This window comes from Notechis scutatus, chromosome 5 (assembly GCF_049901735.1).
Source record: "Notechis scutatus isolate UNSWTSFEM ecotype Mainland chromosome 5, rNotScu1.2, whole genome shotgun sequence".
Taxonomy (NCBI): domain Eukaryota; kingdom Metazoa; phylum Chordata; class Lepidosauria; order Squamata; family Elapidae; genus Notechis; species Notechis scutatus.
Window position 1 is genome coordinate 51,470,657 of NC_142013.1, and position 12,709 is coordinate 51,483,365.

The following is a 12,709-nucleotide window of genomic DNA, read 5'->3' on the forward strand; positions in this document are numbered from 1 at the left end:
AACAGATAAGTTTTAAAGACTGTGGAGTGCCTTAAACTGTTTTCTGTAATTTTGGGGGGAAATGTTTACAACCCATTTCTAAACTTAGATTTGTGTTTTTCTCCATAGATGGAAACTAAGTATTCAGAAAATTTCTTCAACTATCACTGCAAGATCTGATTTTTTAAAATAATATATTGCTTTAAGAAAAAAAATGGCATTAAAAATAGATAATGTAAAAATCATGAGACATTTCATAACACAGTTACATAAACTAATATAATGGATAGAACTTTTAAAACAAAACTCACCAGAAAAACCTATTATCAGTGCTTTCTTCTTGCATGTTACGATGAGCATTTAGACTAAGATCTAAACTGACTCCAGTAGAAGACCAAGCAAAATAAAAGTTTCCTGAATTCAATACTTTGCGCACTTCAGAGACACGTTCCTCATCTGAAGGATCAGTTCTTAGTGATATCAAATCAGTGGAAGTAACACGAAAAACTTCAGAATCTTGAATTTTTCCAACAGACATGCATCCTGTGACAAGTACTAAATAATGCAGTAACGTGTCTCCTGTAATAAATATAGTAACTGATTACTATTCTTCAAGAAAAAATAATTTTCAACATGTTTTACTGTTTCAACACAGAACTGAATTATTTTAAAATAATTACTCAGAACATAAAATTATCAGTAATTGATTTTCAACTTATTCAATAATACCTTGGTGTATAAACAAAATTACTTAAGTTCTCTGAAAAGTGAATATACTAACCTACAGAAAAAAATCACAAACAATCTGAAATTCTAATCACCATTATTTTTCTGAAATGAAAACTTAGGCAGACAATTTTCTAAATAAAAAATAGAAGGTACTTACCAAGGTTTAACCTTAATACACCTAGGAGTCCATATGCGTCCATTACCTTGGAGTACATATTCTTGATTGCCTCTTTCTCAGCACATGCTGTTTAGATAAATGTTCAAAATTTACCAAAAAGTTGGTTTACAAATTCATTCTAAAGTTCTTCATTTTAATTAGAAGTATTTACAATTCAAAATAAGCAACTGGATTTGTATAACTGACAATACAATTGAATAATTAAGAAAATAGATGAATGTATATGCTTCAGAATAGAGCTATCAAATGGCTTTGCATAGCTGTCAAGATTTTGCAAGAACCAGAGGGCTTCCTTTAGAAACTATTGATAGCCTTCAACTTACAATCATTCGCTCAACAACTGTTACGACGGTGCTGAACCAGTCCTAAAAGCTACAGCCATTGCAAGCCCTTGGTAATTTATGACTGCAAAAGCATTTCAACTTTCCCCACCAATCTCCCCCATTTATGCTCTTTTGGCCCTTGCAATTCCAGCTGACCTTCATTGTCTTCTTCCTGCTTCCTGCTAAAACCAAGTGTGGCTGATCTAGTCCTTTGAGAGGCTACTGTGGGCTGCACAATTCTCTTCCCAGGATCATGCACGTTTCCTTGTACCAGCTGGAGAAGATGGCCTCCTGTGGCCAGCATCTGCCTTGCAAAGGGTCAGGGCAGGCACATCCTATCAGCAGTGGGAGCAACAAAGCAGTGAAGATCAGCTGGGCAGGGGCTATGCTACTGGACTGCAGCTTGTGCTAAGTTACTGGAGCTTCTTGGGGAACTTGGGGCTTCCCAGGATGTTGCAATTTCACCCCATGCTGTTGGAGCTTCCATAAAGGCTGTGGCTTGGCATCACACTGCTAGGCCAGAGTGGAGCAGCTTCAGCTCAGGGGCCTTTTACTAGGCCTCTTGACAAGAATTGTGGGAACTTTTTAAAAAACCCTCCATCAGAACACACCAACTTCTGATACGCAACAATCTTTCATTATAACAATTCTAAGCAAATTTTAATACTTTAACTACAGCATGTATCACAGTTGGGATCCAAACAGGTGTGGGGGGGGGGGGGGGGGGTTGGGGGGGTATAAGCAAGAATAAAAGCTTGGTTTGAGCCAAGAGAATTTTGAATATTATAACTGATGTATTCCCAAGTTACTTTCTTAAAAAAAATACTATAGTTTAAGCAATTCAAATCATTTTTTATGTGCCAATCACTTGCATAATGTTTTGCATACTAAACCCAAGAGCTTGGAGGCAGAGGTCTATACTGCAATAATAATGAGTTTGTTAACAACTTTGATAACCATTTCATCAAGAAATGGTTTTATTTCATGACAGCAATAAAACATACAATATTTATTAATACAAAAGACAGTATGCATTGAAACAAATTCTAATTGCTGAATGTAAAAAAAGGAATACTATTTTTTCATATTACATGAGGATTCAGCAACTTTTTACAAGTAATGATACTATTACACAATTTAATGTATTTTCCCGCATTTTAAATGGCTGAAATCTCATGAGATCTCATGTAATAATCAGTAGATATCATGGTATTAATGTACATTGCTACATTGCTTGATTTGCATTGATTTATATTCTAGTATTCATTTCTGAACAGGTTCAAGTATAATGAAACTGTCCTTAGAAGCTTTCTTTTTCACTCAGCTATATCCTTCAATTTAAATCTCTTGACTGAAAATATTAAATATCTGCTGACAACCATAATGATTTTATCTGTTCAATTGTGTCCAATTCTCAGCAATTCTCTGGACTAGTTGTTTCCACATTTTCCAGTCTTGTATGAATTCTTTCAGTTGTTTTATGCTCTTGATGTCAGTTTGATGGTATTTAGCCCCGTGGGTTTTTTTTTTTTGGGGGGGGGGACGGGGACATTTCCTTTTACTGTTGACCATTCCAAGCATAATTGTCTTTTTCTAGTGAAATGGTTGCTTGATATGGTCAAAATAAGGTGCAATTTCGAGATTTTATCTTTCAGAGATATGTCTGGTTTTACATAGCCAGTAATTGCTTATCACTTTTGCCATTCAAGGCAAGACCTGTTTCCAACACCACAGTCTGAATTACTGAATATTTCTCCTAGATGTCTACTTTTTTCATTGCAATTTTCACAACTGCAGATAAGTTTTGGGAAACACAAGAGTGAGGACTAATATGCATTTAGTAGCTAGGCTGGTGTCCTACCTTTTCTGTATTTGATTCATGCTCATCCTTGCTGTGTGACTCTGTGATATGATGCTTCATTTCTGGGCTGTATTCACTGCTTTGATCAATCTGTGATCAAAGGAAAGGGAATTGATGCATGCATTTGATCTCTTCACTGTCATTTGTTACTTTGACATTTCCATTCTTTGCAGTGGTCATGTTGGACTTAAATCCAGAGACAAGATGGTGAGAGCCAGTCAAGTCCAATTTTTTATTTGCTTACAACCAGTAGACAGAATCTTGCCAAATTATAGCTGTAACTTTCTAAGCTATTAGAATATATCCTGAAAAGATTCTAGGGTATGATTACCCGAATCTCTTCCACTCTCCCAGCTTGGGACTACACTGTCTCTTGATCCATGTCTCTGTCCGAGGAAGTTCTGATGCTGCAAGTGCATATTCCATCACAGATCATGAGTTTGGTCTTTTTGAAAAGGGCAAATTTCTTGTCTTCTTCTTTAGTCCTTTCCATCAGATATTTCAGGCCTCCTTAGTTTCTGAGAATTGTGTCATCAGCATGTTGAATATTGTTGATGAACCTTCCTTCAGTCTTCACACTGATTTTTTATTTTTCAAGTTCCAACTTCTTCATGATCACTTCGGCACATAGGTAGAACAAGAAAGGTGAAAAAAAATGCAACCTTGCCACACTCCTTTTTCTATTTTGAAAAATTACCTTCAGATGGGCAGTTAATAAATTTCACAAATAAATACAATTTTGAACTAACCAGTGTCTCTGTGTTGTTTGCATATTGACCTCCTGACTTGTGTATAGTGACTGCACCAATGTGATGAAATGGGTTGGCACCCTCTGATCTTCTAGGTTTATGCATAGCTTATGATGACTAACACAATCAAAAGTTTTCTTGTAATCAATAAAATTTATGTAGATGCACTTTTTGATATTCTTGAGAATTTTCCATGATCAGCATGGATTTGCAATATGTCACAAGTGCATAACCCCTATTGAATACAGTTTGAACACCTGATAATTCACTTTCAATGGTTAGAACTAGACTTTGTTGTATGATCTTAAGGAGAATTTTGTTAGCATGAGGGATGGGGGAAATTATCTGCTAATTGGAGCAATCCTAGGAATTGCCCTTTTCTGGCAATGGAATGAACACCAATTGTTTCCAATCCTGTGGCCATGTGTTTGTTTCTGGCACAAAGCTCTGATGTGATGGATGATATCAGCAATTCTGTGGGGATGGTTATCAACACATGGGGTCTTTGTTGTTTTGACAGTTGGCTCACTGCCCACTTTTATCCCTGAAAGATGGTAAGTTCTATTTCTGCTTCCCTTTTGTCATCAACTTGAGGAACCTGGCCATTTTGTTATTGCCATATAGTTCTTCTGTATTATCCCATCATCTGTCTCCCTATTAGTTAGAAAGTTCTTTTCTTTGGTTGTTTTTGATGATGCTTCTATGAGCAGTAAATAGTGCCCAAATCCTTTTGACTTGCACAACCTCTTTCCTGATGTATTTCTCTTCCTTCATGCATTTCTCTTCTAGCTGCTTGTAATACTGGTCCCAGTACATTGTTTTTTCTTGCTGGTCCTTAGAAATAAACATTCAATTTCCTTGCTTCTTCTTGTTTGTCCGCTGCTTTGGCTGCTTTTCTTCACTTGGCCATTCTGGTTTTATTGGAGATCCACCTATGCTTCACTTTTTCCTTGGCTTCTTGCATGGTTATATGCTCACCTGCTGTTTTAATGATGGGCAATTATTATTTTTCTTGCTACAGTTTATTTGGCATCTTCTCAGCAGCTCAAACCTATTTTTTTTTTACCTCAATTGCACACATAGAGGAGATTTTGGTGATGTTAAACTTCTTCAGTGATGCTGTATTTTTGATGTCACGTAATTTGACTCCGATCTTAGCCACCAACAGTTCATGAGCTGAACCACAATCAGCACCTGGGAACATTTTAACGGTGAGGACTGAATTGGACCAGTGATGGCTGCAGAGGACACAGTTGATCCGATCACAGTGCAATTTATTTTGTGAAGTCCAAATGTATAAGCACACCTGTACTATTTGAACCAGGTATTCATAATTCAAAATCAATTTCCATGGAAAAATAGAACCAATGAATTCCACCAGTTTTTTCAATGCTGGCACAGAAACCCTCTATTTCAAGTTCCATAGCATCAATCATCGTGGCACGGACTGAACAACTATGATTTTGAGGGGTTTGGCACAAATTTGGAGGATCAAAATATGATGATTAACTATTGGAAATTTTCCACTGCTTGGTTAAGTTTCTTGCTTGTAATAATGCCGCTTCGTTCATTTTTCTGGTGTCATATCCCAGTAATATATAGTGAATTCCCCATACTGGAAATAGCCAATGTCTATCCAATGTAGATCACTGATGCTTAGGAGGTCAAGGCCATCTCCTGTTTGATGATTTACCCCGACTCATTCCTCAGACATTCTACATTGCTATCGGATGTGCCATTGTACAGCGCAGATCCTTGCTTTTATCAATGCCTGCATCAATAGCTGGGATTCCTGCTGGATTTATCCCAGGTACATTATTAATGCTTTGACTACACACTGCAGATCCTTGCTCTTCCCTCTTAGCTTGTTGCATACCGTCTGGTCTCGGGATCCTTCCATTCGGTACCATTTCTGATTAATTTGAAAGCCTTTCCATAAAATTTTCTTGGCAAGATTTTTACAAGGTAGGTCACCAGATTTTATCTCAACCATCCCCATTTATCCAGGGTTGACATTGGCATGCAAATATTAGATAAGTTTATCTAGTAAGTTTAAAACAAACATTCCAATTTAGAGTTGCCAACCACTTCAGCAGCTATTGCAGAAACAGAAGTTAATGTTGCAACATCTAACAATGCATCAACATCATATCCCAGACAAGTTAAAAACAGCTTTATATTTCTTTATACCACATCAAATAGATAGGAATAAAGCTTTTATCTTTCTCCTCAAAAAGAAAAAATGATTTTTATTAAAGGGAGATTCATTAATGCAGCTTATTTATAAAAATCAGAAAGTAATTTATCTCGTATGCTTTTGAATTTGAATTGGGCCAGTGTAACCGCCAAGTATGGAAATTAGAATCCAAGCAATATTTGTATTTGTTTGTAGATTGAGGCCTTTCACAAAATCATCAGCACAACTGGAAAAATAGGATGAGGCAGGCCAGGAGAGAGGATGATTTGAAATTTACCCCTCTAGCATTCTCAACTGCATTAATTTTGTTTGTTGTGAGGAGAAGTAATCATAGATTGGGTATGGAGTATGTGTGCTAATGTTTGATCCCCAACTGCAAGCCATTTGAATGCACTAGTTATAAACTATTCTGTCAAAAAAAAAAAAAAAAAAAAACCACCACCAACCCATAGCATTATTATTAGCCATACTGGCTAGTCTATCAGGAATTATGTTTCAGTCATATCTGGTAGACTACATGTAGCACAATGTCCAAATATTAATTAATCATTAATTCAGTACTTCTATTCATCCATCCATCCATCATCAATCTATCCTAATAAAATATGCCAACCTGAAAATTGCAATGTAAAAGACTAAAAAGAAAAAGATTAGAAATCATTGGACAGATGAAGTTTAGCCAAACACAAATGGTGACTCAACACCATTTGTTCTGTTTCAATCTTTCATTATTGCACATATTATCAGCAATCTGCTTATATCTGCAGTGATCATCAACTTACAGAGAACAGCCACAGCTCCAGATTCAAACATGAGACATTCTTCCTTGTTTCTGGCTTCTACAATTACACTGAATGGCGGTGGGTCCAGTTTATGATAAATACGATAGCCTTTACTGAATGCCATTTTTCCTTTATGAAAGACAAAACTGTACAGCAAAGTCAAAAAAGAAAGCACAATTTTTTAAAATAGAGATATCCCTAATTAAACTATCTTAAATTATTTCAACTGACATAACATATTCTGATTTTATATACATGTAATTGTCATTATACTCACCCAATTAATGCAAGATATCATATTACAAGAAGATTCACCTCAGAAACTGATGATCTAAAGTAATTAATAAATATAACCATTGTTAATATTATGTTAATCAAGCATTTATCTACCCTAATTATTACTTTCAGCTCAGATTACTATTACATATTTTTATGCCTTCTTTAAAAACCACACAGGAACTCTGAACTGACTGTTCCAATACAATTGAAATTTTTTTGAGGATAGGCTATTTGCTTCACTGCTATTCATCCTTTAAGCATCCAAAACATACTTTTAATAAGCTCCTTCAGATATTGCTTTTTAAACATCCGAAAGGAGTGTTCTCATACTATTATAGTCTTATATAGTTCTATAGTTAGAATTTTAAAAGCTATCAGCACTTGATAAAAATGTGATATTTTTCATAATATTCTTTCATAAGTGTCACATATATGCACATTAAAATACCAAAATATTTTAAAACAAATTAATTGTTTCACTATGTGTAAAAATGTATATCTGTTAAAGCACATTTCACATAAAGTACATCCTGATGCACCTAAGCAAAACAGGGAGAGAATAAATTTTATTCTGTGATGCATTCCAGGTTAAGGCTCACATCCAAATCTGTAGGGAACTGAAATATCACAAGATGCAAAGAAACATCCCTTTTTATATAAAATTAAAATATTTGTATAGATACAGAAAAACATTATAAAAGACAAGCTAAATAAATGAAAAGCTGTTTATAGTTTGGTCAACTAATGATAGACATTCCAATTCTCACTGGCATACTAGTATTACAAGTGCTAGAACCTGCTAATGCAGTTAGCAAGTTGGTTAACTTCTTTATATGTTCTACTTCCATAATATCATAAACAGGGAAACCAGAGAAAGCATGTTAGTAAATGTACCAGCAAGCTTCTCTATTCTTTTATTCACATTTTAAATATATAATAGATCCCTCTATACCACTTCAGTTGCCCAACTCTAAGCAGCTTGCAAGCAATAACATATAACTGCAAATCTGTTAGAAGCATTTCCACAGCCATTACAATTAGAAATAGAACAGTAATTATCATTTGTGGCTTAGTAACTAAAAATTGAAAAAAGTAACATTTACTTTAACTTGCATCCTATCACATCCAAAAGTAAAGATGAGAGTTGGCTATTTTTAAAAGTGATGCATTTGCAAATAATCATGCTAATTACCACTGAGCATTCCACACTCATTTAGGATTTAGCTTGAGCTGGAATAATCTGACTCAGCTTCACAACAGAGAAATTAATTTGTCATCTGCTAAAGGAGAGCAATCAAATTCCAAGAAAATATGTAGACTAGAATATAAATCAGATCACTAGCAGCAACATAACAGGTAATTTGTACGTAGAGATAAATCACTGTTACAAACTAGAAGTAAATTAAATATCATCTCTTATATGAAAGACTGAAACTATTATCTGGTTTCTGTATATTCCACTTCCTGCTTGTACACAGAAAAATGTATGTTATGTTTTTAAATATATAAAAACATCTATTTAGGAAAAGATATAGCAGAATAGAAAGCAATGGTTCTGTTATGAAGTAGCATTTTAGTATCCCATTTATTCCCTCTTATTGAGAGGTGCAGTATTTTTTCCAAAAGAAAACTGATTTCTCAGGGAAGCACGAACAAGAGAAAACTGACTCCTTACTAATGGCAGCAGTTAAGAGAAGCACAAGATTTTTTTGTTAAAAAAAAAACCCGCAATAGTTGCAGGAAAAAAACTACACTTTTTAACATTAATAGAGGCAGCACAAAATTTTTTTCCCAGGCAATATGCAATGACAGTTCTCTTTCCGTCTCTACTTACCCACCCCCTTCCAGGTTCTCTATGCTGGGTAGCCGCACTGAAGAGGGCTTAGCTCACTAAATATCCCCGCCCCCCACGCACCGCTATCTTTGCATTTCCGCATGAAAGACTTGGGGAAGCAGAAGTTGGATTAAAGCAAAGCAACTGTAAGAGGTCTCCGGTATCCATCTTAGAACAGGCTATATACTGCGACCACCAGACTTCCCTCGTTGGACTGTTAGGTTGGTGGTTGTGAGAGGCTGCAAGAAGGTACCAACCTTACCAAAGCAATGCCAATTAAAAGCCCCAAGCAAAATAAAATAATAAAAACAAAGAAGCCGCCAAGTCACACCCCCCCCCCTTTTGACAGGCTGACACAGAGATCTGGGGGTGTCACCGCGGTTCATAAAGCCTCCATCTTGTGCGAGGACACCACTTCCCTTCACACCTCTACAGATCCGTCACTACGGAAAAGATGGAGCCCGTTCTTTAGGACAGTTAAGGCTCTCCAAAAAACGAGGGTCGAGAATCCCAAACAGGTCAAGTCAACCCCTTCGTTCAATGTTCCTTACCGCCTCCGACTAAGCTTCTCGGTGCCGCTGTCTGAGGCACCTGCCTCATTTCCTCTGTTCCTGACCCATCACTTCCGCATTATACCGCCTCTCGCCGGAAGTGGTGGGAGGGAGTCTGAGGAGAGCGGAGCAACAAAACGCTGGTCTCCGCAAGGGGTTGGGAGGCAGGCGCTTCGCTTGCCTTCCCTCTGTTTCAAAGGTGTCTCTCCTTCCCCTCTTAGTACTTCAGAATGCGGTAGTAGGCGCCAATAGTGGACCATTTTAATAAGCAGTAAACTTAACAAACCATACAATAATTAAAGTGGCCGTTTCATTTGTCAAATCACACACACTTCTGAGTGCAGGTTCACGCATATTCACGCGTATTGCTCGTCTTATATGTGAAGTGAACGATCTCTTTGCTCTGGCAACCAAAACCATTAAAAAACACCTGATCAGTTAGTACCAATAAATATTTCGAGCTGAGGGTTGACATGAGGGTCCTTGGTGCTCTCCGAGCTTGTTTTCTTGCAGACGTTTCATTACCTAAACTAGGTAACATCAATGGTAGTCTTTAGAGTTTAAGGAGTCTGCTTTGCATTTTGATTTTTCTTTCCCCAGAATGTCTCTGGGACTTGCCATAATCGTGGTTGTGGTCAGTCTCTCCATGTGCCCTGAAATGGTAGGTCTGTTCCAGATGTTCTTTGAGGTTAGCGTGCAGATATTTGTTTAATCTGAGGTATGCATCTGTGATCATGAGCTGTATCATTTTTTGCCTACTTTCTTGGACTATTTTCCTATCTAGCAATGATGCTGTTACCGAGTTGAGTAATGAGACATCTGCAAGAAAACAAGCAAGCTCAGGGAGCACCAAGGACCCCTTTGATCAATTAGTTTTGCTACCGCGAATTCTTTCTTTGTAGTTAAACCCAACTTCGGTTTTCAAATGTGCCTTCATTGTAGGATATTGTCTCATTTGTAATTTTGAATGGTAAAAACGTTTACCAATTTGTGTGGTTTTCTTTTTAAAGGCAATTGAAATACTTGAAAAGATTTTAAGTGTATTTAATCTCCACCCAAGCTATATTACCAACGAACTTGCGCTTTAGACATTGGTTTTATTTAGACTCTGGTTTTATTGTATTGCGAACAGTTGCTGGGGTGCATCCACAGTTTTGTTGTACTTGTACAATGACAATAAAGTTCTTCTTATCTTATCTTATTTATAGTTTATAGCAGGGGTGGGCAAACTTTTTGGCTCGGGGCCTCATTGACTTTTAAAATTTGACAGACGGGCCGGGTCAGCACAAGATACGATACGTATAAAAACTGCAAAATCTCCGCAAAATCAAGTCACTGCGCCTAATGCACCACTGGTGTTGAAATGCCTGTCATTACAAGTCAAAATCAAATGAATTCAATCATTCAATCATTCACATCAAACCTTAATTCTGTACCAATCTTCGGGCGGGTCGATTAAAAAGACCAACGGGCCGGATGTGGCCCGCGGGCCGTAGTTTGCCCACCCCTGGTTTATAGTGTTAACTTCAGCAGACTAAATCCACCATCAATGAGAAGGTCCAGTTTACACAGGCCTACTTAGAAATTTCAATGGGAGGTAAGTAGACAAGGGAGGCATGTAGGCACTATGTCCTAATATAATTTTTATCATTCCAGGGAGTCAAAGACAGTTATTTTTTAAAAATGCTAGACTTCTTGTATGTAATATTTTGAACTGACAAATACTTCTATCTGAAACACACTTGTGTTACTTTAATACTTGTTTCAGCTTTTACTTTAAGATGTTTGGTAACTGACATTCAGACAAAAATAAATTTTCCTGAATGTTCAGCTCTTTGGAAGTTGTGACAATCAGGCATGTTATTTTAAAAGAATCAGTATTTTACTGTAGTATTTTTTGTATTTCACATAAACTTCCAGGTAATTAGTATTGCTACCATTCTTTGCTGTTTTTGGATATTTCTCAATATATTATTTCTTAAAATGTTTATTAATTTATATAACTGCCTCAGCATGTGAGCTACTATATATTTACATATTTAAGAACTGAAATGAGAAAAGGGATGGCAAAAAGTATGCAGACTTTGAAGAGTATATAGCAGGATTAATTTATGCACATGCTATCACTGAATTATCTGTCCCACAATTTTTGTCCAACTACATTAATTAGAACTGTAAAGATCATTTTTTGATGTAAAAAAGCCAAGTAATAACCTTTAAAAGCAGACTTTTGAGTTTTATAAACTTGCTTTTCCTAGCACCCTGCACTATGTATTCACAACATTGTGTGCCTTAAGAAATTTAGTACTGCATGTTATTTGGAGATGTGGAATATTTTTCATAAGTCATTAAAACACTCTTAAAACATTGACTGCTGCAAAGTTCCTTTATCTCTGAAAATATTTTTATCGGGGTGAGACTAGAGTATTTACTTATTTCAGTAGAGTTTTTAACTCTGTATTATAATTATATTGGTATTATTGTCATAATCTTTAAGGAAGTTAATTGATTACCTGATAAACTACTGCTTTATAGAAATTGTACTAATCTCATATAAAGAGGCTCAAATATATGTTGCTACATTTTAAATAATTCAAAAATGCACATACTGCATTGAGAAAGGAGTTACAAACATTTGAAAAATTTAAATTATTCTGTTTTAGTGATTTTGAATTATTTATAGATCTACTTATTTTAGCTAGGATCAGATGAATATTCACATATATCCACATTTAAGCAAATAAGTTGTTGGGTTTTTAGATTAATAACTTGTTTTAAAAATTTTAGTTTTGTTAATTGAGGTTTGAGGCCTATAATACCGGAAGTGACAAAATGGGCCTATTATTCATCCTACAAAGCCTGAGGCAGCTTTTTTCAAGCCTCTGGGAGGCCGAAAAAGGCCTCAAACCAGCTGCAAAATCAGCTGTGAGGTGCATGCAGGTAAGCAGGTGGCGGGTGGCTTGCATGCGCATACGCAGGGGGCATGGGGGGACACGCACATTGCCTTCTGGGTGCTGGCACACGAGTGCATGTGTGTAAGCGCACGCACAATTTTTGGCACAGGAGCTCAAAAAGTTTAGCCACCACTGTCCTAGGTAATGCTAATATTGTTTTTCAGAAATAGCAATCCATGTTACTAAAAAATGTGAAAAAAATGAATTTTTAATATAGTGGCATGAAAATTTATTGTAGGGCAAGCTCTAAAAATGATGGCAAAATATAACTGTAATTTATCTTAAGGAATTCA

General features: G+C 36.2%; 1 protein-coding gene across 17 annotated transcripts in view; it reads right to left on the reverse strand.

Annotated features, from left to right (window-relative positions):
- SYNJ1 (synaptojanin 1) overlaps positions 1–9,558 on the reverse strand; it is a 58,804-nt gene extending 49,246 nt beyond the window's left edge. For 15 of the 17 annotated variants that reach the window (XM_087966705.1, XM_087966696.1, XM_087966695.1 and 12 more), the window contains exons 1-4: positions 9,463–9,530; positions 6,799–6,944; positions 866–952; positions 291–558 (exon numbers count right to left, since the gene is read on the reverse strand). In XM_087966705.1, the coding sequence (XP_087822831.1) occupies positions 291–558; positions 866–952; positions 6,799–6,922 (479 nt within the window). In that variant the 5' untranslated portion in view covers positions 6,923–6,944; positions 9,463–9,530. Of the gene's footprint in view, positions 1–290; positions 559–865; positions 953–6,798; positions 6,945–9,462 lie in introns of all 17 variants that reach the window. The other 2 variants (XM_087966706.1, XM_087966701.1) reach the window with 2 other exon arrangements.
- Positions 9,559–12,709: the final 3,151 nt, after the last annotated feature.